Source organism: Humulus lupulus, chromosome X (genome assembly GCF_963169125.1).
Source record: "Humulus lupulus chromosome X, drHumLupu1.1, whole genome shotgun sequence".
Lineage (NCBI taxonomy): Eukaryota > Viridiplantae > Streptophyta > Magnoliopsida > Rosales > Cannabaceae > Humulus > Humulus lupulus.
Window position 1 is genome coordinate 72,959,892 of NC_084802.1, and position 24,899 is coordinate 72,984,790.

Genomic DNA, 24,899 nt, shown 5'->3' on the forward strand with positions numbered 1-24,899 from the left:
AAGGTCCCAAAATTGCTCTAAATGTCGCCAAATTTTTTGGGAACCCTTAGATACTCTCATGTATCACTTTGGACCCAAATTTGCATTTTATAAGTGCCTACAATTGAAGCTCAAATTCACATCTTCATTATGTGAATTCTACTAAGTGTTTATACCTTGCTTGTATTTTAACACTTATCATTTGTATTTAACCAATCATAACAGCATGGCCAAATGGGTTTCATAGGCTTTCGGGAGAGGCTGGGGCCCAGCGAACAATGAGCAATCAAACCCTATCGGCTTGGACCATGCCGAGCCCAATAACTAGCAAGTAGCATGAGCATAGTAAGGGGGTCAGAAGTAAGATGCATGCCCGAACCACCTTCCCGAGCACACCCAATCTTTATCCTCCGGGATTTAGATTATGGTGGCAGACAATCCATTCCAGAAGATGGATCCCATCGAGTGGGATCCAGGTGAATTCTCCGGGTCCATCGCCAATGCTCTAACCCGCCATCAGAATGTCCTTTGATCTATTATCGTATTCTGATGTTCGCCCTGGTAAATGAACCCGAGTCTTGGTAAATGAACTTGGACATCAGTAAATGAACCCGGACCATATATCCGGGTATTACAAGCCCAGTCCTTCCTACAGCTGATGTGTCCTCGAGAAATCCGGCAGTTGGTCTCCATAACTAACCTGCAGAATGGGGTACGCACGAAACGTACAATGTTCCTAGGAAATGGTAGTGCCACTACTCTGACAAATCCTGTTCTAAGGATCTCCCTGGTAGCCCACGCGAATTAGTCCGTGCCAACGTACAAAGGGCAGCTGTAAGGCTTTACTACACTTAAGCCGGCCCAATGGGCCTAGATTAACAACTTGTAATCATGTTACTCTTGTATTATGGCTCCATTAGAGAGCACTTATAATTATATCCTTATTGGGCCCGGATTAGTCCGACCCAAGTCACAAGATTGCCTATAAATAGGGTCATTCGTGCACTGTAGTGAGGATCCCAATTTACTCTTGTATGCATAAAAGCTGCTGAACTTGTAGAAAACCTCTATTGTTAAACTCTCTAAAGCTTAGTTCTAGTGACTCGTGGACTAAGACTCATTAACATTCCAACCACGTAAAAATTATGATCTTGTTTATTTCTTAGCCTTTCTTTTTAGCTCTTATATCTCAATATATTTATAGTTTCCGAAAATATCAGCAACAATCATAATAATATTTTATAACATTTGAATTTATATTAATATAATTATTAAATATCTAGTTTTGTATTATATATTATTACAATAATGGTATTTTATAACATTTGAATTTGAATTTATATTAATATAATTATTAAATATGTAGTCTTATATTAAATAATATTATATTAATGATATTTTATAATATTTGAATTTATATTAATATAATTAATAAATATCTATTTTTAATTAATAGGTATATTCTACTAAATATTTAGAATATTCCGTTAATATTAAAAAAAACTAAGAATTTATGTTATCTACATATTTTTTATATAAAGAGATATTTTAAAATGAAAAATAATTTAAAGTGAATAAAAAGAGGGTTTTATTATCTAATTAAAATTAATTTTGACAAAATATTTGTTCAAATAGGTATTTTGTATTATTTAGTAAAATACAAAGATGTAACATGATATTATTGAAGTTAAGACATAAGTTAGTATTTAAATAAAATATATGGGTACAATTTGGTATTTTTTTTTACAAGGATACAATTTGGTATTTTTAAAATCATAAAAATATAAGTATTTTTTTTTTATGTGGGTATGAGATAAAATGGTATATATTCTTTGTTTTAAATGGAAACGCAATTAAGTATATATTGTTCATCGTGCTTCCGTGTGGCACCATATATATTCATTAAATATACAAAAGGAAACCAAAAGGGGAGAAGGGCAGGAGAGTGTAGAAGGATCGAAATCCATACTTCTTAGGGCTCTCATTTCATTTGATTTTTCTTGGAGCTTCATCTTCAATGGACACCTGGCCTTTTCACGACGGTAACATCCACGATTTGCTTCACAGACGTTACCTCCATGGCTCTCAAGTACATCCGTTTCTCTTCTCTCTCTCTTTTCGTTTTTTTTTCTTTCTTTGTTTGGATAAACGAATGAACTATTGTTTTTGAATAATTTTTTTTACTGTAATTCAATAGCTTTCCCAATGCAATTTGAATATTTTTACCAGAATATTTTTTTTTTTTTTAGAGTTTCGTTGACAAGCTATGTGATCTTGTGAGAATATGGTGTCTTGGCAATCGTATTTCTTGATTCTATAGAGACATAAGAGCTATTTCAGCTTGTTTAGCCAATACCGTTGGAGTAATTCAATGATTTTATTTTCTGTTCCTTTCTAAACATTAAGCTAGCATGAGAAATGCAAACTGGTGCCTTTCTCTATGGGCTTAAATGAGTTAGTTTATGAATTTACTTCAGATTGCAGTTCTGGGTTTTTTTACATTGTTCTTTTGGTTGCTATAATATGTTACGGTGGACTAATAGTTGTGGTGTTAAATCATGTTGCTGAGTGTTCTGTTATCATTATTATTATTATTATTATTATTATAATAGGTTTCTCATTGGTTCTATGAATAAAATTTTTGCTCGTTTTCAATTTTGTGCAGGACTCAAATCGCAGCTTGCAGATTCATTCATCACTGATCCGAAGGCTTTCGCAGGAAAAAGAGTTGGAGGTTGGTAACTTTAATTGCATATGAATATGATAACAGACAGTTCATTATGAATTTTTAACCTATCAAATGGGATTCAACTTTTTCATCTTTAACATTTTGTGCCTGTCTTACCATTGACATGTTTCTTGACCTCTCTTTTGCATGTTCTTGTTCTAAAGTTAATAAAGTGAAGTTTGTGAATTGGAGGTCTGGAGTTCATACTTTTATGGAAGTCTGGGTGGTAGAATCATCTAGGTAATATCCAAGCTTAGAAAAGAATGCTCCAGAAAAATATGAGAAACATAAGTTAAACAATAGTAAAAATTCAAAGTTGTTGAATTTATCAACTGGGAAATCGTCAATTTATTTTGGGCATTCAGATGTCTAATTGGGGATCGATGGTTCCCTTTCTTCTCAAAGGCAACCTGAGGGGAGAAATATATTGTTTTACGTTGGTGAAATTTTAATATCTATTAATTTTCTTCTTGTAAGTTAATTACTAAGTGTACTTTAATTTCTAAATTTGAGTCTGTCTCAAAATGGCTCCTGTAACCTAGAATTTATCTGGTTACCAATTTGTGCTTAGAAAGAAGTGTTCTTAAGTTTTTTTTTTCCCTCTGTTTACAGGGGCATCAAGGTTGTGTTAATGCTATTGCTTGGAATTCCAGCGGTTCACTTTTGATATCTGGATCGGATGACACGCGGGTATAGTACTTTAATATTTTCAGTTTGAAAAACAATCACATGTGATGCCACATTGGCATGATTATGATAGGACCCTAAATCTAGATGTGGCAGTAGCAAAGAATTAAGAGTAAATTAGAGAGAGGGGGGTGGTGGAAGAAAGAGAGAAAACTATTTTATTAATACATGAATGCATACTTTCTGATCTTGGGATTGATTTTTTATTTTATAAGAAAAGAGAACTATTTTATTAATAAAAATGTGGAAAAATGCAAAAGAGGATAAGGTATCATCAAAGGTTACAAGCAAGAACTCCAACTCCTAACTGAATCTTAAAACATACAATTCTTAGGGATTGATTTGAGATTATAAAACCTGGTGCAGGGGCATATGGGTGGATTTGTATCTCAACATTTAATGGTAGTACTGCGTGATTTTCTTTATTGAAGGCATTATGAGGTTTATTAAAATTTTAAATGTTTTTGCTTCTATTTTTGAATTAAACAATATATTTTATTTTCCATTATAGGTGGTTCATTTCAGCTCCTTGGAATTATGTTTTTAATTCGCCAAAAATATCCATGGCATAGCTAGTTTCGTCTACTTTATTTTCTGAGTTGGAGGCTTTACAAACATAAGTATACAAATAATTGAAAAAAATATGGAGGAGTTTCCCTTCCAGGCTTTAACAGCTGTTTCCAAACTAGATGTGGGATTAGTGGTAACTGATGTGTTATGGCATGTGTGAACACCTTCAAGGAGAAATAATTCTCCTTTTGAATTGATCACCTTTCTATGTATTCTTAGACGCGCTATAAATCTGATTCATGGGGTAGGAGATATATTATCTGAAACAAAGATTTTGGTATGATGCATATTGATCTAGTTATCTTCTCCCAGTTATAGTTGCAAAAACACATGTTATCAATATAATTTAAAATAATGCTAAGGTTTCTGACCATAATTTTACTTTTAATAAGATCTGCTGTGTTTCCAATTCTCCTCTATGTTGTAGTTGTGTAAGCATAAGTAGGCACACATTTCAGCTTAAAAAGCATAATTTATGCTAATGTTCTGTACAATTTTCTGCAGATTAATATATGGAGCTACTCTGGCAGGAACCTTTTGCATTCTTTAGAGACTGGGCACTGTGCAAATATATTTTGTACAAAATTTATTCCCGAGACTGGTGATGAACTTGTGGTCTCTGGAGCTGGAGATGCAGAAGTAATGTTCTGAAATTGGAAATTCCTATTGATAGATATTATCTTCATCTAAACTTTGTTTGAATGTTGAAAATGTAATTACTGATTTTCTTGCAGGTTCGGTTATTTAATTTATCTCGATTAAGTGGGAGAGGAGCTGATGACAATGCTATTTCTCCATCAGCTACATATCAATGTCACACAAGAAGAGTAAAAAAGTTGGCTGTAAGATTTTCTGTTTAAAAGAGTGATGGGTTTTGGGAACTTAATTGTGTCATCGGTTTGCATAATATTTCTGCTTTCTAGCACAGGTTGAAGTTGGAAACCCCAACGTTGTATGGAGCGCAAGTGAAGATGGGACGTTGAGACAGCATGATTTTCGAGAAGGCTCTTCATGTCCTCCTGCTGGATCTTCTCATCAAGAATGTCGCAATATTTTGGTAAGTGATTCTGATTATTGAATTTATTTGTTCATATTATATCATGTGAATGTTTCCATTATCAATGGTTTGGTTGAGAACTCGCCTTTCTTGATGTTGTAACACTTTTGTGTGTGTATGATGTGTATAACTCTGACTTGCTTCCTGAAAAATGGTAAAAACTATTAAACAATATTGTGATATTATAACTAGTTAGAAAAGGAATCTGCATATAATATAAAAGAAAGTGATTATAATTCTGATACTTCCTCCTTTCTCGGGGTAGGAGGAAATGTACATGCATTGTGAATATTTTGAGGAATAAAACTCTTAATTAAATCAATATAAACTGGTACAAAGATATAGAACAGAGAAAAATCTATTCCCCTAAATTCTAGGAATAAAAAACTTAAAATTGGTTCCCAATCTGATTTTTATAATCAGATCCTCTCTTATTTAAATTTAAATCTAACTAAATAAATACTAATAATATCCTAACTCCCGAAATATTCAACATGTATAAAAGCTGATATAATGTAGGATTTCATTAAAATCAGAAACAGGCTGCATGTGATTAAATTATATGGGGGAACTTTAAAGAAAATTGGTGATTATGATTGTATGGGCGGAAGGAAGACTTAATATCATAAATTTATGGGACGATGGTAAAGGACCATCTTATATGGCTATGTTAATGGTTTAATGATTAGGAAGAGGGTTTATATGATATGGTTTAATGGTTAATATGTATCATTGACAAAAGAATGTGGTTTAGGACATAAGAAGAGAGAAATGAAAACTATAGTCACTGTCCTAGGTTTCAAGGTTTTTGTCTTCAGCTGTATTAGGGTTATTAAATTGAAAAAAGAAAAAAGGGAAAATATCGGATTGAGTTTAGATGGGATGTGGTTTCAAGGGAGGGTTAGGAAGATATGCATGTGTATGTATTTAGTAATCCCCCTAGAATGTATGAGTATTTGTTGGCACTTATCTTATTAGTTTTAAGAATTTCATGATAGTTGCATGAAGAAATTTCTCCTTTTATTTCACTCTTTTTTTTTCTTTTGCTCATCGGAGTAATTTCTTCTTGACAAAGATTGCATAGACTTTATTTTTGCGGAAACTTTCATTCGAGAAAACTATGATAAGTTTATTTTATTTGAGAATCAAGGACCTTAATCAACAGGCAATTGCCTTTTCATTTCTAATATCATTTTGTTATATAAGTTAATCAATTTATTATAGACCCATACTACACTTTACGCATGGTAGGAGGGGTAAGAATGCCAAATAGACAACAAGGATAGAGTGGGGAAGGTTGTATTGACTTGGATAGTGGAAGGATAGGTGAGGGAAGTGAGAGTTGGAGGGGGTATGTCGGAATTGTAATTGAGTGAGCTTAGCTCTTGGAGAGTACGGGCATGTCGAAATTGTAATTGAGTGAGCTTAGCTCTTGGAGAGTAAAAGTCTCTCGAATACCCGTGGGTTACTGTCATTGTCTTCTTTGTTCAATAATATACCTCCATTTTACTCTTTGTTGCTTGCTGGTTTGAGTGTTTGGCTACTTTAGATTGTGATATCAACAAGGGTATATTAACTAGTATTAGAGCTTACAAGTCTGCGAGAATGGCACATACAAAAATGAAATCACGTGTGGACTTGGTCGAAGGGAGGGTCAGTAGCATTTAAGTCGATTTGGCTTCATTGAAGAAGGTTCTGGCAATATTGCTTCATTGTTTTCCAAATTGGATCAAGTGTTTCAAGGCTAGGCGGCCTTGCCTAAGGAGGTTGCTATTGGGACTCGCAATTTTGGCGTCAAGAGTCCGGTGGTGGCCGAGGGGTCTGCTTAATTTGCGATGGGGAGCGACGAGAATTCTTGACAACAAATCAAGGCATGAATTCTGAGCTTGGAAGATTGAGCTTCTGATGTTTATGGGTTATGAATTCGATGAGTGGACATATTAGGCTGAGCGTTATTTTTTTTCCTTGCAATGGCTTACGAACCTAGAGAAGTTGGAGGAGGTGGTGGTTTGTTTAGAAGGGGATGCGCTGCACTAGTTCCGGTGGGAGATTATGTGTTGGGAAGAGCTCAAAACGTTGATTGTGAAGCGATTTCGACCCAGGGTCTCTCTACGATTGTTTCTACACGACAAGAGTCTGGTATCATGGAGTATTGTTGGCAGTATGAGCTTCTAGCTTCATCATTGGAGGCGGTCTTTGAACTGATTCTGGAGTCAACGTTTACAAAGGGGTTGAAGTTAGAAATGTTGGGGATGAGGGTTTCAACAATTTCAATAATCAACAATAAGAAAATGATTTTCAATGAACGACTCTTAAATTAAAGCAATAAACAATAAGCAAATGAATACTAATATCAACAATGATTAACAAAATGAAATCTAATTATAAAATATAAGAGGAGAGTTAGAAAGACTTGTCCCAAGTTGAATGGCCGTCTTAATTCTCTATTTCAATCTCCATCAATTGTTGCTTGGGGTTCACCAACAAGGAAATGAGAATTTGGATTTGGCAAGCCTTCAAACTCATCAATCAAGCAAATTTTGACGTGTTTCTTGGAGAATTTGATTGATCTTAGGAGAGCTAGAGAGAGCAAGGTTAGAGAGAATTCGAAAAGTGGGATCAAGGTTTTTGAACCCTCTTAGACCCTTTAAATAGTGTTAGCATCGTCGTAGGCATTATCCCAATGTGTTAAAATTGAAAAACACAATATTGGAGCTAAAAAACGTCTTCCAACGTCAACAGGAGGCAATATGTCGCCACCCTCTGTTGATGCATTGCCACCTAGTGGTGACGTAGCGCCACCCCTTTTCAACATAGGCCTAAAATTGGCCTGTGATGCGTTGCCCAAAACAGGCGACGTATTGCCTGAACTCCATATTTTGGATCTCATTTTCATTCGTAGACCATTCCAAAAATTGTCAAACCTATTTAGAAATGCTTAGATACCTCGCTGTATCAATTTAGATCCAAAATGGTCAATTTTAAGTTGCTAATTACAAAAGCTCAAATTTCACACCTACTTTAGTGAAACTTTCTATTGTTTTACACCTACTTGTGTGCGACAATTTCTTCAGGAGATTTGTGGGGTTCTCCGTATGTTGGATTGAAGAGCCTTGAGAAGACAATAGACTTGGGCCAAATAGTTGAAGTTAACCAATCCTTATGTTTCTAACTCAAGTCTGAGCACTCCGCTAGGTATTTAGCAGGATTCGGGTCCAAGAGCACTCACGTGACAACTATGAAATCTCCTACAACCCATGAACGACCTGGGTTATTATGTTGCTTGGTAGAAGCTAAAATTAAAGAGAAGAAGGCTAAGGGTATCTGTTTCAAGTGCGATGGGAAATTTTCGTATGGGCGTTGATGCAAATTACTCTAGCTTCAAGGCATATTGGTGCAGGACAAAGCTCTTGAGGTTATAGACTCTGTTTGGCTAAGCTTATTTTAAACTACTTTTAGCTTTTAGAATTAAAAAAGTATTTTTGGCAGTGTTTGAGTAAAAAATAAAAAATCATTTTGTAATTTAAAAGATCTTTTTGGAGAAACTATTTTATTAATTAACGTAAGTTTTATAATTTTTAATTTTTTCATAAAAGATCTATTTGTATTGATTATCCAAATACTTCAAAAAAAATTTCATTAAAAAATAATATTTATATTATATATTATCCAAACAGAAAAAATAAGCTAAATTTTTTCCTTGTCTTGTGCTTTTAGATATAAGCAAAAGTAAAAGTTTTCCCAAACGGGACCATATAAAGGAGATTTATGCCAAAAAACGTCTTCCCACGTCAGAAAGTGCGTTGCCACCTTCTGTTGACGTATCACCACCCTTAGGCAATGTGTTGCCACTAGGTGGCCACGTATCACTGTCCCTTTTTTAGCCTTCGACGCGTTGCCCAAAGCAGACGACATATTGCCTGAACTCCTGATTTGGGACCTTGTTTTCATGCCTAGACCACTCCAAAGATTCTCAAACCTATTTGGAAAAGCTTAGATACCTCATTGTATCAATTTAGATCCAAAATGGTCAATTTAAGATGTAACTACAAAAGCTCAAATTTCACATCTACTTGTGTGAAACTTTCTATTGTTTTACACCTACTTGTATAAAAATATTTTTTTTCTTTATATTTTACCAATCACAAACTTGATTCAATCGGGATCAAATTGATTATAGAAACATGAGTTTAATTAGTCGATTTATTAGTGAACATGGAAAGATATTATTTAGACGGGTGAATAGATTGACCTTAAAACAACGATTAATTACTAATGCTATAAAACAAGCTCGTATTTTATCTTCGTTACCTATTCCTAATAATGAGAAACAATTTGAAAGTAGGAGATTTGTGGGGTTCTTAGTATATTGGATTGAAGGGCCAATTAGTTGAAGTTAACCACACCTTATTTTTCCAACTCAAGTCTGTGTCGGGTCTAGAGTGCTCCACCTAGTATTTAGCTAGATCTGGGTCCAGGAGCACTCACATGACAACTCTAAAATCTCCTATAACCCATGAGTGACTTGGGTTATTCCGTTGCGCTAAGATCAAAGAGAAGAAGGCTAAGGGTATCTGATTCAAGTGCGATGGGAAATTTCGTATTGGCATCAATGCAAATTTCTTGAGCTTCAAGGTATATTGGTGGAGGACAAAGCTCTTGAAGTCATAGAGAAGGAGATTTAAGCCAGCTTTAAATGGCTAGAGGTCCAACTTGTGGAGGTTTCCTCGACTTTAGTGGTGGGTCTTACATCTCCAAAAACTATGAAACTTACTGGGAGCATCAAAGGGTAGGAGGTAGTAGTTCTCATTGATAGTGGGGCTTCCCACAATTTTATCACATCTGAGTTGATTTCTAGACTGGAATTGTCATTGTCTTCGACAAACACTTATGGGGTAGAAATGGGCATGAGTCAAGCATTTAAAGGTGAAGGCATATGTAGTAGGGTGCCGTTACTTTTGCAAGATTTGGAATTGGGAATTCAATGGCTCGAGACTTTGGGAGGCACTAACAACAATTGGAAGACACATACTATGAAGTTGAATATGGGAAACAAGTCTGTGACCCTACAAGGTGACCCCTATGTCGATAAAAGTAAAGTCTCACTCAAAATTATGTGGCGTACGCTACAACATGAGTGCCATGGAGAATGGGTGGAGCTGGGGTGTTCGTTAGTTGTTATGATAGTACCCATTATTGAACATGGGGAGAGAATTTCTCACATTTTATGTCATATGACGAGGTTTTTTGGCTGCAAAATGGCTTCCACCATACCAGACGGTCACGCTATTGTTCTCCGAGAAGGGTCTTCGCCAGTAAGTGTTCGCCCATATCAGTACCCACGTATTCAAAATGAAATAGAAAAAATTGTTGGGGAGATGCTTGCTACCAAAATTATTCAGCCTAGCACCATTCCTATTTTTAGCCTCTTACTCTTGGTGAAGAAAAAGGATGGTAGTTGGAGGTTTTGTGTTGATTATCAGGCATTAAATAAGGAGATTGTGGTTGATAATTTTCGATATTGGTGATTGATGAGCTCCTTGTTGAGTTGCACGAAGCTCGCATCTTTTCTAAGCTCGATTTGAAGTTCGGCTACCGCCAAATTCGTGACCTTCCAATCCTTGATGAATGAAGTATACAAACCTTACTTGCGGTGGGTCGTACTCGTATTTTTCGACGACATTCTTGTTTATAGCTTGGATGTGACCTCTCATTACCCATTTGGCTATTGTTCTGGAGGTGTTGGCCAATATGAAGAAATGTTGTTTTGAGAAGCGTCAGATTGAAAACTTGGTCACCTCATCTTGGGGGAATGTTATCAAGCTATACAGTATGCCTGATTGTGTTTGTTTGAGATTGCGTTTTTCTCAGCCATTTCTCGGCCGAATTGTTCCGTTTACAAGGTATTGACTTGAACCATAGCACAAGCTACCATCCTGAAATTGACTACCACTCTGAAGTGGTCAACCGCTGTCTTGAGATGTGCTTTGCATTTGAGAAGCCCAAGGTACGGGCAAGGTGGCTGCCTTGGGCTGAATACTATAGTAGGTGGCTGCCTTGGGCTGAATACTATAGTACCAGTTTTCACTCTTCTTTGGGATGCACCTCATTCAAAGTTTTGTATGGCAGATATCCACCAGCTCTCATAAGGTATACAGCTGGCTCTACTTCATTGGTGGCTTTGGACCATTGGTAGGAGGAAAGGAATAGTTTTTTGGAGGGTTTGAAGATGCACTTGTTGTGAGCTCAGCAAAAGATGAAGGTCGCAGTGGACTCATCCAAGCGGAATGTCAAATTTCAGGTTGGGGACCAAGTGTTTTTGAAGCTCCATTCCTATTGCCAGAAAAATCTTGCAATCCGCAAGAATGAAAAGCTGGCTGCTTGCTTTTATGGCCCTTTTAAGGTGCTGTGTAATAGGACCTGTCCCAATAATCCAATAAACCAGAAACAATGAACCAGAACAGACAATAATAAGCAATAAAACAGTAACCAAAGAGTGAATAATTCTGAAGCTTTATTGAAGGAAAATATGAGTTTCATACAAGCACAGAGAAGATCTCCATGATGCCAGAATTCTCTTAATTCTTGCATAACTAATTACTAGCTTCCTTTTCCCACTAATAGGCTACTCAGTACCCAAATTGCCCCTCTAACAAACTACCCTCCACGTCAACCATCAAATGACCCAGCCTACCCTTGGCCTTTGTGTCCCGACCCCCTCCTAGTGTATGTGAACCGAATCATAGGTTTATCAAGCCTATCATTACTGCCCCCGAATTTGTGAACCTTGTCCTCAAGGTTGAAAGCTGGAAACTGAGTTTGGATAGCTTCAAATTTCTCCCAGGTAGCTTCGAAAACAGGCAAATCCTTCCAGCGAATAAGCACCTCAACAGCTTGATCTGAAGAAGCGGGATTTTGCCTGACATTCAGCACTTCAGCAGGTTCCACAATAAGCTCCAGATCTGACGTTAAAGTAGGTGGAAGTGTGGTGGACGAATGAGCGGTGCCGATAGCAGCTCGGAGTTGCGACACATGAAAAACCGGATGGATAGCTGACGAAGGAGGCAAGTCCAGATGGTATGCCACTTTGCCAATGCGTTTCAGAACTGCGAAAGGTCCATAATACCTTGCTGCCAGCTTCTCATTTTTTCTAATGTCCAGTGATTTCTGTCGGTAGGGTCGCAATTTAACGAATACCCTGTCTCCCACCACAAACTCCACCTGCCTACGCGACCTATCAGCTCCTTCCTTCATCTTTTGTTGTGCTCGCAGCAGGTGCATCTTCAAGTCGTCCAAGAATGAGTCTCGCTCCTCAAGCAGCTGGTCGACAGCCAGTACATGTGTGGTACCTGCTGCATAACGAATCAACGGTGGGGGGTCACGCCCGTATAAAACCTTGAACGGAGTGCAGCCCAAGGATGAGTGATAAGTGGTGTTGTACCAGTACTCAGCCCATGCTAACCACTTAGCCCAAGCTTTTGGACGGTTCGAAGCGAAGCAACGGAGATATGTCTCAAGGCATCGATTTACTACCTCCGATTGCCCATCTGTTTGGGGGTGATAGGAAGTACTGTGGCGAAGTTCCGTCCCTTGCAGTTTGAACAATTCAGACCAAAAATGGCTGAGAAAAATCCTGTCACGGTCAGACACAATAGACAACGGAACCCCATGCAACTTTACCACGTGTAACAAATGCTTCAGCCACCGTTTTGGCAGTAAATGGGTGTCTAAGGCCTATGAAGTGGCTGTATTTACTAAGCCTGTCCACCACCACTAATATAGTATCTATACCCTCCGATTTAGGCAGCCCTTCTATGAAATCCATAGTTAACTCCTCCCAAACTTGTGCTGGCAGCGAGAGTGGCTGCAGCAAACCCCCTGGAGACGTTGCCAAATATTTGTTCCGCTGGCAAATATCACAAGAACGAACAAACTCCAAGACCTTAGCCTTCATGCCGACCCAATACACATCTCCTTTCAGCCGTTGATAAGTCCGCAGCTCCCCCGAATGGCCGCCGATGGGCGAGCAGTGATACTCTCGTAAGAAATGGGGCAGTAAAGCTGAAGTGGCAGATAAAACTAAACGACCCCTGTACAATAGCCGCTGTTGGTGTAACGAAAACCCAGCAATGATTTTACCTTGCGCCACGTTCGCTTTAACCCGAGACAGGAATGTGTCTGCTGCCACCTCACGGTTAACAAGCTCCCAATCCATCCATGTAGTAGATGTCAACAAGGAACACTCCACTTGGCCGACCCTAGATAAAGCATCAGCCGCCCGATTTGTTTCCCCGGAGCGGTACTGAATATCAAAATCAAATCCCAACAATTTTACCAACCATTTCTGATGTTCAGGAGTAACCAGCCGCTGTTCTAACAAAAACTTGAGACTCTTTTGGTCTGTTCGGACAATAAATCGTCTTCCAAGGAAGTAAGGTCGCCACTTGAGTACCGCAAGGACAATGGCCATGAGTTCCTTTTCATAGATGGATTTCAGCCGAGCTTTGGGCTTCAGCACCTGACTGAAATACGCCAGTGGGCGTCCCTCCTGCATCAAAACAGCCCCTACCCCAAACCCCGAAGCATCAGTCTCAACTACGAACGGCTTAGTGAAATCTGGGAGTGCTAAAACAGGAACTGTGGTCAGCGTTCTCTTCAGTTCTTCAAAGGCGGCAGTAGCTTCTGCGGTCCACCCATACTGATCCTTTTTTAGTTGATCAGTAAGAGGTCTAGCGATGGCCCCATAATTCTTGACGAATTTCCGGTAATATCCAGTAAGACCAAGAAACCCCCTCAGCTCCTTAATCGTTCTTGGCAGCGGCCAATCGAGCATAGATTGAATCTTGGAAGGGTCCACCGCCACTCCCTTACCTGAAATAATATGTCCCAAATATTCGACTTGTCGCTGTCCAAAGCAACACTTCTTTAAGTTGGCAAAAAATTGATGGTTTGACAAAGTTTGTAACACTATCTCAAGGTCTTTGACATGAGTTTCCTCATCCGGGCTATAGACAAGGATGCCGTCGAAGAAGACCAATACTCTTTTACGAAGATGCGGCTGGAAAATATTGTTCATCTGAGATTGAAAGGTGGCGGGGGCGTTGGTCAGCCCAAAGGGCATCACTACAAACTCGTAGTGGCCTTCATGAGTTCGAAAGGCAGTTTTATGGATGTCCTCCGGCCTCACCCGAATCTGATGGTACCCCGAACGTAAATCTAACTTCGAAAATACATGAGCCCCGTGCAACTCGTCTATCAACTCGTCAATAACTGGGATGGGAAATTTGTCGGGTACCGTGGCTCAATTAAGAGCTCTATAATCCACACAAAATCGCCATCCGCCATCCTTCTTCTTAACCAAGAGAATTGGGCTCGAATAGGGACTGTTACTCGGCTGGATCACCCCGGATTGCAGCATCTCTCGAACAATTTTCTCTACCTCATCCTTGATACCATGGGGGTATCGATATGGGCGGATACTCACGGGGGTGGTGCCGGGCTGAAGAACAATGGCATGATCATGTTGTCTTTGCGGCGGCAGCGAAGTCGGTGTAGCAAACACAGTGCCGTACCGCTGTAATACTTCATGTATCCCGTCTGAATAGGCAGCCCGATCCTGAGAAACCGATGCACAACCCAGCTCTACCCAAACTCCTTGTCTCTCATGTTGTAACAGCCGTACCATCTGCTTCAACGATATACACGTCTTGAGAAGCAGAGGATCGCCATGTAAAACAACGGGCTGACCTTGGATTCGTAGTTTCATCGTGTGATCCTTCCAATGATGCGTGGTTTCCCCTAAAGTTTGCAGCCACTGGACACCCAAGATAACATCGGTACTGCTGAGTTGCAACGGCAGAAAGTCGTCGATAATTTCCAATCCTTGCAAGTGTAATGGTACCGAGCGACAAATACCCTCCCCTTTCACCGCCTGACCACTGCCCATCTGTACTCCGTAAGCTTCAGTCGTGGACATAGGCAGCGCTAGTTTCTGGGCTAATTCCGTCGTAATAAAGTTGTGTGTCGCCCCGCTATCCACCAAAACTACCACTTCGTGACCCATGATAGAGCCCAGAATTTTCATGGTCTTTGGAGAAGTCAAACCAACCACGGCATTCAGAGATACTTCCACCATATGAGCCTCTGCCGCGCCCATAGCATCGGCAATGCCGAGAACCTCCCCAATCGGGTCAGTGGCCGGCTCATCCACGGCCTCTTCTTGGATAATAATGACCTGAACTTCCGCTTGAGAGCACTCGTGCCCTCTAGTCCAGCGCCCGTCACATTTGAAGCAAACCCCACGACGTTTCTTCTCTTGAATCTCGGACTCAGACAGGCAGCGGTATGCCACGGACGTTGCCGGAGCCGAGGCTGTCTTAGGACTAGCACTAGTCGGGGTCGATGATGAAGAAGAAGAAGGGGAAAGGACAAATGTGCCCTTACCGTGTTCAGGGAGAGACAGGCTGCTCAAAGGGGGTCTTGGATTGGCCCGAATGGGCCCACTCAACCCAGCCCGATATCCCTTAGTGAAGGCCCGATTGGCTTCAATCTGCTCAGCCAACTCCATCATGTGTAACAGCCCATTTGGCTCCAAAATCCTCAAGGGGGCCTGGATCTCCACTTTGAGGCCCTTTAAGAAAGCAGCCCGTAAGGTAGCCTCCCCCATCATCTCCACCGAAGCAACGAGAGCTTCAAACCTCCTGCGATAGTCCTGAACCGAAGTGACCTGTTGGAGGACAAAGAAACGATCATACACCGAGCCTTCGTGAGTGGGACGGAAGCGCCGGAGAAGCAACAGCTTCAATTCTTCCCACGTGGTGATGAGGCGCCTCTGATTTTCCCAGCGAAACCAACTGAGAGCCGCCCCTTCCAAACACAAGACAGCGGCCTCTAATTGCTCGCCCGGAGATAACCGCTGTAAGTTAAAGTAGCGCTCAGCACGGTAAGTCCAATCATCCGGGTCCTCTCCCATGTAAACGGGTAATTCGATCTTCCGAGCTCGAAATTCAGAGCGCCGGTCCCCACCCTCAGCGACACGGCCCGTGGAGGCACCCCCGCCAGTCGCCGCGGACCCCTCGCCAGGAAGACGACGACCCGAGCCCGGAAGTCCAGGAGACCCCTCGCGAAGAGAGGCAAGTTCATCAGCCACCCGTCCCTGAGCAGTAACCAAACGATCCGGCACCTCCTTCATAGAACCCAGCTCGAGGGCATGATCCTTAAGCAGCGCACCGTGATCGTTGAGCTGAGTTTGGACACTGGATAAGGCAGATTCAACGCCAACAACACGATTGTCCATCCTTGTCGACACCGGCATACACAGAGTGCCAGGTACTGGTTCTGATACCAATTAATAGGACCTGCCCCAATAATCCAATAAACCAGAAACAATGAACCAGAACAGACAATAATAAGCAATAAAACAGTAACCAAAGAGTGAATAATTCTGAAGCTTTATTGAAGGAAAATATGAGTTTCATACAAGCACAGAGAAGAAGATCTCCATGATGCCAGAATTCTCTTAATTCTTGCATAACTAATTACTAGCTTCCTTTTCCCACTAATAGGCTACTCAGTACCCAAATTGCCCCTCTAACAAACTACCCTCCACGTCAACCATCAAATGACCCAGCCTACCCTTGGCCTTTGTGTCCCGACCCCCTCCTAGTGTATGTGAACCGAATCATAGGTTTATCAAGCCTATCACTGTGGCTGATCGATCCATATCTGCGATAATTGTGGTGCACCCTGTTTTCACTTAACACAGCTCCAACCTAATCATGGCGTGGTTAATTCCTCCCCGACTTTGCCACCATAGTTAGCGACAGATTTGGAACCAGCCGCAGTTTTGAATGTGCGTCAAAGCAAGAGCGGAACTGTTCAAGACCTGGAAGTCCTTATTTAGTGGAAAGATTTGCTGCTGTTTGATGCTACTTGGCAGAAGTTCGATGCCATTCATGGTCAATTTCCTAGTTTTCACCTTGAGGACAAGGTGAAACAAATGTATATATATATATATATATATATTTTTTTTTTTTGGGGGTGGGGGGAGGGGAATGACAGACCCATAAATACGCTTTACGTATGGTAGGAGGGGTAAGAATGCCAAATAGGCAGCAAGGGCAGAGTGGGGAAGGTTGTAATGACTTCGTGTGGTGTCTTGGGATTGTTGAGTTAGTGGAAGGATATATGAGGGAAGTGAGAATTGGAGGGCGGTATGCATGAATTGTAATTGAGTGAGCTTAGCTCTTGGGGAGTGCTGGTCTCTTGAATGATATCAGCTGGGGTACATCAATTTACATTAGATTTTAAATTTATTTATTAATTTGTTAAAGGTTTTATTAAGTTATCTACACTTCAGAAGATTTTTGGCGATGTATCTGTGAATTGTCTTCATATTATATTGAAAACTTTTTCGTTGACGGACTTGAAATGATTGGTTAATATGGTATTTCTCCCGTCGGTTCTGAGATTAAGCTCCTTGAACTATTGCCCAGTTTCATCTCCTCCATTGGAGATCTGATTTCACATAAGTTACTAAATGGCAGCTTGACTTGCGGTGTGGAGCAAAGAGGTCTCTAGCTGATCCTCCCAGACAAAATTTTGCTTTAAAATCCTGTGATATCAGTGCCACCAAGCCTCATTTGCTCCTAGTTGGTGGGAGGTACATTTTGCTGATTTGAGTTGAATAATGTTCTAGTACTTTAACCATGACTTTTCTTTTAATATTATATCTTGTTCTTGAATTTTTGCAGTGATGCATTTGCACGGTTGTACGACAGAAGGATGCTGCCACCGTTGTCCTCAAGTCAGAAAAAGATGCCACCTCCTCCTTGTGTTGACTATTTTTGTCCAATGCATCTTTCTGATCGTGTTAGTTCAGAACCTTGTAATTGTTTTTATGGCTTCAATTTTACAACCGTCCAAATGTTTTTTTTGGTTATTTTTGTAATGTTGTTTTTCTATGATCTGAGACGTATAGTTGAATGTGTAGGGGGTTTAAAATTGGCTTTCTTCTTTATATTTTTTTTTTCAGGAACAGTCAAGCTTGCATCTAACTCATGTTGCGTTTAGTCCTGATGGAGAAGAGGTTCTACTTAGTTATAGTGGAGAGCATGTCTATCTGATGGATACAAATCACGGTATGTGTATTTACCTTGATTATATGCACCTGACTGCCTCATACTTGCTGTTCTTTCTTTTTAAGAGACTGGATTTACTTAGAAAAGACATTCATTTTCTATGATTTTAAGGCAAACTTCCATGACATGTATCCTTCTAGACTGATTTAAACAATACAATATAACTTTATTATTTATTAGATTTGAATTGAGCAAGACATCGGTCTTATCTTTGAAAATGTAGTTTCTATTAGGAGATGTGTGTGTGTGTGTGTGTGTGTATAGAGAGAAAGAGAGAAATCCAAGAGGGGTAGCTCAAACTATCATGGCTGTGGGTTGCTCCTCACATGGTCCTAGGTTCGAATCCTGGCTATCTATATTTTCCTATTCCTCAAATATTGTGAAGTTAGGCGAGGACTCCAATTTTAATATATATATTTGAAAACTGATTCATATCTCCTTTCTGTTGGGCACAATGGTTTTCTGGTGAAATATTTTGGGTCTGGGAAATTTTGCCTAGTAAATTTTCTTGTTATTGGTATCTTTACCTTCCTATATTAGTAGGAAGTTCAGGACAATGAGATAGGTATTTGCAAATTTGCAGCAGGTGATAGTTCTATGCAGTATAGTCCTGCAGATGTTTCCCGGCTGACGAGCTTCACACTCGATAGAGGTGAACCGACATCTGATGTCTGCCTGAAGGGTCATTCTAAGGAGAGAAGTGCTAATGTGAGGGTGCCCGTCTTTTCATCTTTACGTATATTATCTGTAACACTACAGTCATCTTGTTGGTTTGTCTTATAAGTTGATATTTCCTATCTTAACGCGGTTATTTCAGCTTGACATGAGTAAGAAGCTAATCCAAATTGCTGAAAGATCCTTAGAGGGGAATATGAATTACTTCTACGGTATTGAGGCTTGCAATGAGGTGTTGGATGGATATGGTCAAGTTATTGGACTGGCATTGAAGCATGAATGTCTCTGTATGCGTGCTGCGTTGTTGCTGAAGGTTCTTATTTTATATGAAGTTATAATTCAGAGATTCTTTTTATTTTTTATTATTATTTTTATATGATGTTTTGATTGTGATTCTTACTTAACACCGTTACCCTGTCCCAATCTTCTTCCCCCGTTTTTTAAGGTATAATATTAATTTTTTTCAGCGGAATTGGAAAAATGATGTTCCCATGGCGATTAGAGATTGTCACAATGCTCAAAAGATTGATGGCTCCTCATTCAGGGCTCATTACTACATGTCTGAAGCTCTGTCACAGGTGATTACGTTTTACCCACAGCAATTTAGTGGACCCTTAAACACTTAGACTTTGGAAGGCCTTTTGGCATTTTCAACCTACACAAACTGGATGTTGTTTGCCCCTTGATCATTTTATAATTTGGCTTGCTCACTACTTGCAACTTCTGAGAAAGAGAACCCCAAAAAGATAAACACAGGAAGTAAAAGAGCTCCTCTATACAATAATTGTGTAGCAGGTTGGCTGCTAAGCAAAGTAGGATATTTTTGGAAGTTTTGATATGTTCTTTAAGTTGAGTGGAGTTGATTGTAACCCATTAGTTTTAAAGAACCTGTCTTTCCCCCCTTTCTTGCAAAAGAAGAAAAATAACACGGCTCCTAAATATGGAGAATCGATACTAAGTGAGTCTGAATTTCTTTCAATAGTGGTATTGCTGTCAGGTTAAGGTTCATAGGTGCAGTCCTCTTCCAATTTGTTGTGGGGCCAGAGATAATATTATTTGATGTTATACAAGTGCTGATTTCTTTGTTATGTAATGTTCATCACATTCACACAATTATACAATATTTGATGATCATTCCTGAACTGTTGTCGCTTTTGTTTATTAAGGCCTTGGTGGATTTATGTTTTCTGTTGATAAAAACTAGAAGTAAACTTCTTTTTTAAAAAATGTAGTCTTTGCCTGTTTGCCTGTTAAATTTTTGTCTCTACATCATGAACTTTATTTTTTTGCAGTTAGGCAAACATAAAGAAGCTCTAGATTTTGCTTGCGCTGCTCAAAATTTGGCTCCTTCCAATTTTGATGTAGAAGAAAGAGTTGAGAGAGTTAAAAAGGACCTTGCTGCAGGTTTCTGGTTTTAATTGTCTTGGATGTTCATTTGTTTGCTACAATATTTATTCACATTGACCAGGCTTTGAATTTTATTGTCTACATGTTGTCACAATTTCCAGAACCAAATTTCATGCATGCCTCTTGGGTTTTCTTATTTGTTTGAATATAAGCGAATTTGTAGTTCAATGTATTCTCTTTACTTGTGAAGAAAAATTTCTGGGATAGAATTGTATATTAATTCCAAAAAGGACGAAAAAAAACTACATTCCATTTTCTTTTCCCTTTTTCATAAGTGAAATATGTTCCTATGTCTTTTCTCTCGGAAATGGAAAAAGGTGTGGATGACTATAAATATCTAGTTTGAAAATGAAGGGATGTGCCTCATTTCTCTTCTTTCTTTTTATATTGAAAAAAAAATCCCTTGAATGAACTGTTTTTTCTTAACCCCAAAAGTGCTTAGCAAGCACAAGAATTGGAGCCCCACCCAGGCTGACAATTTTGGGGGAGCAAACTTTAGGCCTTTTGGGAAAAAAATCTAATTGTTTTATTGCATTGACTAGGTGAAGCAGAAAGAAATAAGAAAGAAAATGAAGGACTTTTGAGGTCCAAACCTCGAGGTGAAGCAATGGCTTCATTAAGTGACATATTTTATCGGGTAGAGGCTAATAGTAATGATGGCCCAAGATCTGAAAGAGAAGATTCTGATTATGACGAGGAATTGGAATTAGACTTTGACACGTCAATGTCAGGTGATGAGGAGCATGATGTTGAACCCAATATTCTACATGGAAGTTTAAATTTAAGAATCCATCGAAAAAGTGATTCAGCTAGAGAAAGTGGTGGTGCAAATGGCTCGTGTGGATCTCCCTCATCATCATCCTGTAATGACAGAACACCGTATCAGGTTTCTTATGTAGTTCTTGCATCAAGTTGTTTTCAGATTTATGTTATTATTACAGATAACATATTTGAAAATTCAATGAGATGAAAACCAAAACTTACACATGCCCTCGGAATTCAAAGTACTCGACTTACTCATCATACTTTCATTATTTTAAGCTAATTAAGCCTAAAACACCTGCTTAAACATACTTTTTTTTGGAATTTTATATATGCTTATGCATGTTAAAAACATGTCTAAAACTGAGCAGTCAAGTTTATAAACTATTTCAATCCCAAACTCTTGGAATATGTTGCTAGAATTTTTCTGTTGAGACGTGATTGTAGAAATTAGAAAATAAACAACTGAGGGTTTGTGCTTGATCTCCTAAGTTTAAATAATACATTTATATATTCCAGCAACATTGTGTAATAGTTATTGGTGGTGAGAAACATCATGTCTTCTTGATGTTCTATAATTCTTTCATTTAATTTCCGTTTGCATTTGTTCATATTTGTTTTGCCTATATTGCAGCCTGGGATAGCTATTGATATGAAACAAAGATATGTTGGCCACTGTAATGTGGGGACTGACATCAAGCAGGCCAATTTTCTGGGTCAAAGAGGTAATTTGTTTTTTTATGACAGCTGTCCTATTATAACCCATCTCTAACACATATCTATTAAAATTTCCTGTGATACTTGGGAAGTTTGGATGGTAGATGTCCTATTTTGATTTGATTTTGTAAGGAGATAGTGGTCATAAAACTATGTAATGGTATGGTTTTTTTTTTCTTTTTCATTTGAGTTACAGGTGAATATGTTGCTAGTGGAAGTGATGATGGCAGATGGTTTATTTGGGAGAAGAAAACTGGCAGATTAATAAAAATGCTCCATGGAGATGATGCAGGTTTTTTTTTCCCCTTCAACCGAAAATTGTGAATCCTTACTTTCTGTCCTTGTTATTTAAGGTCCTCTTCATGTCTCTCCGCAGTTGTCAACTGTGTGCAGTCTCACCCTTTTGACTGTGCTGTTGCTACCAGCGGGATTGATAACACAATAAAGGTAAGTGCTGTAGGAGGGATCAATTCTTTCCTTTCTTTTCTCTTTTAGTAGCCAGATAGCTGATAGCTAGACTCATTCTGGAGTGTTTGCTGGCTTTGTTCTAGATTTGGACTCCGACTGCTTCAGTCCCCTCAACTGTAGGTAGTGGAACAGCAGGGCCAGAAAGTGCTGACTTTCTAAATGTCATGGAAGGCAACCAACATAGATTAGGCCGCAATCGTGATGCATTCCTGTAAGGCTTCTGAATTTTTTAACTTTTTGAGCAAGTTCATTCTTTTTCTCCTCTTATTTTTTTTTTATATATATGTATATATATATATTTCCTTGAAGTATGTGAATATCATTTCTATGTATGAAAGCACAGGAAATTGTGGCTATAAACATGAAGGTTCTCTCCTTATGAATTGTTTTTACTTTTTTTGTTTTGAACTCTGAAACATCTAGTGCACATGTAACAACCAAGCCTTACTCTTTCTCAACATTGAAATGTGAAGAAAAGATAAAGAAAGAGGAGCATACTGGTTTATAAAACCTCGAGTTAGAACATTTTGGATTGATGTAATTAAACATCTAACCTTTTGATGACCACAAGTTTTAGTAGCATAATAAAATATTTTCTTCCTCTTTGTTGGTTGATTTTTGGACTGAGTGCTGGTTTCATGTCCAGACTTTGTGATTTGTATCAGGATTTTGTCAAACCTGATCCGTACATCATGATCTGTGAAAATTGCATGCGCATGTAAAATAGTATCATGCATTAGAACTTGATGATGTAGATCATGTGGTTGGAAATTTCCTGCATACATGTAAAAAATAGTGCAGAGTAATCATATGGTCTAAACTTGGCTTTCATGGTGATTCTTTATTTTTCCTCCCTTGGTTGCTTGCTTCTAAATTTGTCTTCTTACCTAATGGCTAATGTCAATGTTCTTTCGTGCCAGGGGTTTTGAAATTCTGGAGCGTTTTCGAGTGCATGAGTTCACTGAAGGAAACTTGCATCCATTTGAGTGTGCTCAGAGCTAATCAGCTCTTGCTGACGCTTGCAGGCTCCTTCCTATTTTGACTTAATATGGCTTTGCAAAATCTTTTCCCTTCTGTGTTTCTTGATCCAAAAAACATTATACTTGCGTCCTCCTTGGGCCAGTTATCCCAGGAGTTCATGTATGTGATGGAAAGTTGGTCTGTGGTGATTGGTAACTGCTGCATGATATAATGTTATCTTGAGTACTACTTCTATACGTGGGTGTTTTGAATATCCAATGTAAATTTGTTTTTATGCTTGTAAATCCAATAAAGTTGTTTCTTCATGTTGAGATGTGTTTGTGTGGTGAGTTTTTCTTGTAAATAATAATCTGTGGTTGAAGAAGGCATCTTGCAATATTTAACATAACCATAGCGCTGATTGCGGTCTAGAATTTGGAAAGCTGACGCTTTTGCAGAGGAGCTAGGGATGTTTTCTGGCTGATAGAGTGAGCCTGTAACCATTTAGATCCGGAAGTAGCATCTGTTGCTGATGCTGTATCGAAATATGTATTATCTGGTTGCTGCTATAAAAGTGTGTTTTTATTTATTTTTTTATTTTTCCATCGGGAAGGTAATCTCTCATAAATGTGGGCAGGGAATTGTCAAAATTGCAATTTCATTCTGACCCTGATTTTCTGTTTTTTGTTTTCATTTCTTTTTACCTTTCCTTGTCAATATTACAGAGACGTCATCTTTACCGTGCATGGAGTGGATTATATTACGGAAAGGTAAAAGAGAGTGCATAATTTCACCTGTCGCGTTGGTCATGCTTTAGTCTTTTTTGGGTGCTTGAAAGATTCAAGTCGAAAATAATGAGAAATCTTTGTAAAGCGTCTTGGTTTTCCCCCTCTCCAAAGCATTGGCCTGGTGTTGCGTTATTATTCCTGATGCATTGTGTATAGTTAAGACTGTCTGCTCTTGGGTTTTCTTTATATGTCCTTTTTTTTAACATATATGTAGTGTTTTTTTTCGTAATTGTAGTGCGTACTTTTTCCTTGTGTATATAATGTTACCTTTTGTTTTCCCTTTCTTAAAATGTATAGAATGCTTGTATAGTGGTAATAGCTTGTCCACCCCTAAAGTTTTTTGTACTAGTAGCTGTAGATTTTTCTAGACCAAAGATTAAATTATTGTTGGTTTGGTATTCAGGTGTACTCTTTTATTTAGAAAAATGTTACTTTCCATTTAACCACTTCATAAGATCATAATGTGGAAGATATAATTATATTGGGGTTCTTCTTGCCGGAATAATAATTTTGGAGCTGGTAGTTGAATAAGCAATGCTATTCTATGATATGATTAGTTGATGAATGCTCACAACATAAATTTGGTACAAGATTGTATTGCTATGGAAGTGACACCTAAGCAAGCAGCCTGAGACAGGTACCATGTGGAAACTAATGAAAAGATATGCTGGTTGTCTTCCTAAAGGGATGGATGGAGAAGCATCGAGTGAAGCTTCATGGCAACTCAAGAGTCGAATTTGTAGTTTATCAATTCGACAAATCAGTGTCAGAAATTGGGTACCATATCTCCCAATTTTGGGCTTATTTGTACGTTGACGAATGTCAAAGGAGGGTGGTGGTGGGAAGATTTTATACAAATATATATAAATAAAATGTATTTATATTTGAAAATAAACAAGATATTTAGTAGATATGTCACAGCTGAAGAGGAAAAGGTTGATCACGGCCTCACGGGATTATTT

The 24,899-nt window shown here is 38.8% G+C and overlaps 1 protein-coding gene across 3 annotated transcripts; it reads left to right on the forward strand.

Annotated features, from left to right (window-relative positions):
- Window positions 1-1,878: 1,878 nt before the first annotated feature.
- Window positions 1,879-24,213, forward strand: LOC133805026 (protein ALTERED SEED GERMINATION 2). 3 transcript variants are annotated; one of them, XM_062243125.1, is made up of 20 exons: window positions 1,879-2,068; window positions 2,645-2,713; window positions 3,320-3,397; window positions 3,761-3,796; window positions 4,469-4,603; window positions 4,699-4,806; window positions 4,893-5,021; window positions 17,567-17,682; window positions 17,774-17,891; window positions 18,055-18,160; window positions 18,747-18,868; window positions 18,978-19,148; window positions 19,303-19,413; window positions 20,128-20,239; window positions 20,785-21,128; window positions 21,639-21,729; window positions 21,918-22,013; window positions 22,098-22,168; window positions 22,273-22,400; window positions 23,110-24,213. In XM_062243125.1, the coding sequence occupies exons 1-20, from the start codon at window positions 1,997-1,999 to the stop codon at window positions 23,189-23,191; spliced, it is 2,295 nt and encodes a 764-aa protein (XP_062099109.1). In that variant the 5' UTR covers window positions 1,879-1,996; the 3' UTR covers window positions 23,192-24,213. The 3 variants fall into 3 exon arrangements, with proteins under 3 accessions (XP_062099109.1, XP_062099108.1, XP_062099111.1); XM_062243124.1 differs by having other exon boundaries at window positions 1,880-2,068; window positions 18,744-18,868; XM_062243127.1 differs by lacking the exon at window positions 3,761-3,796 and having other exon boundaries at window positions 1,880-2,068; window positions 18,744-18,868.
- Window positions 24,214-24,899: the final 686 nt, after the last annotated feature.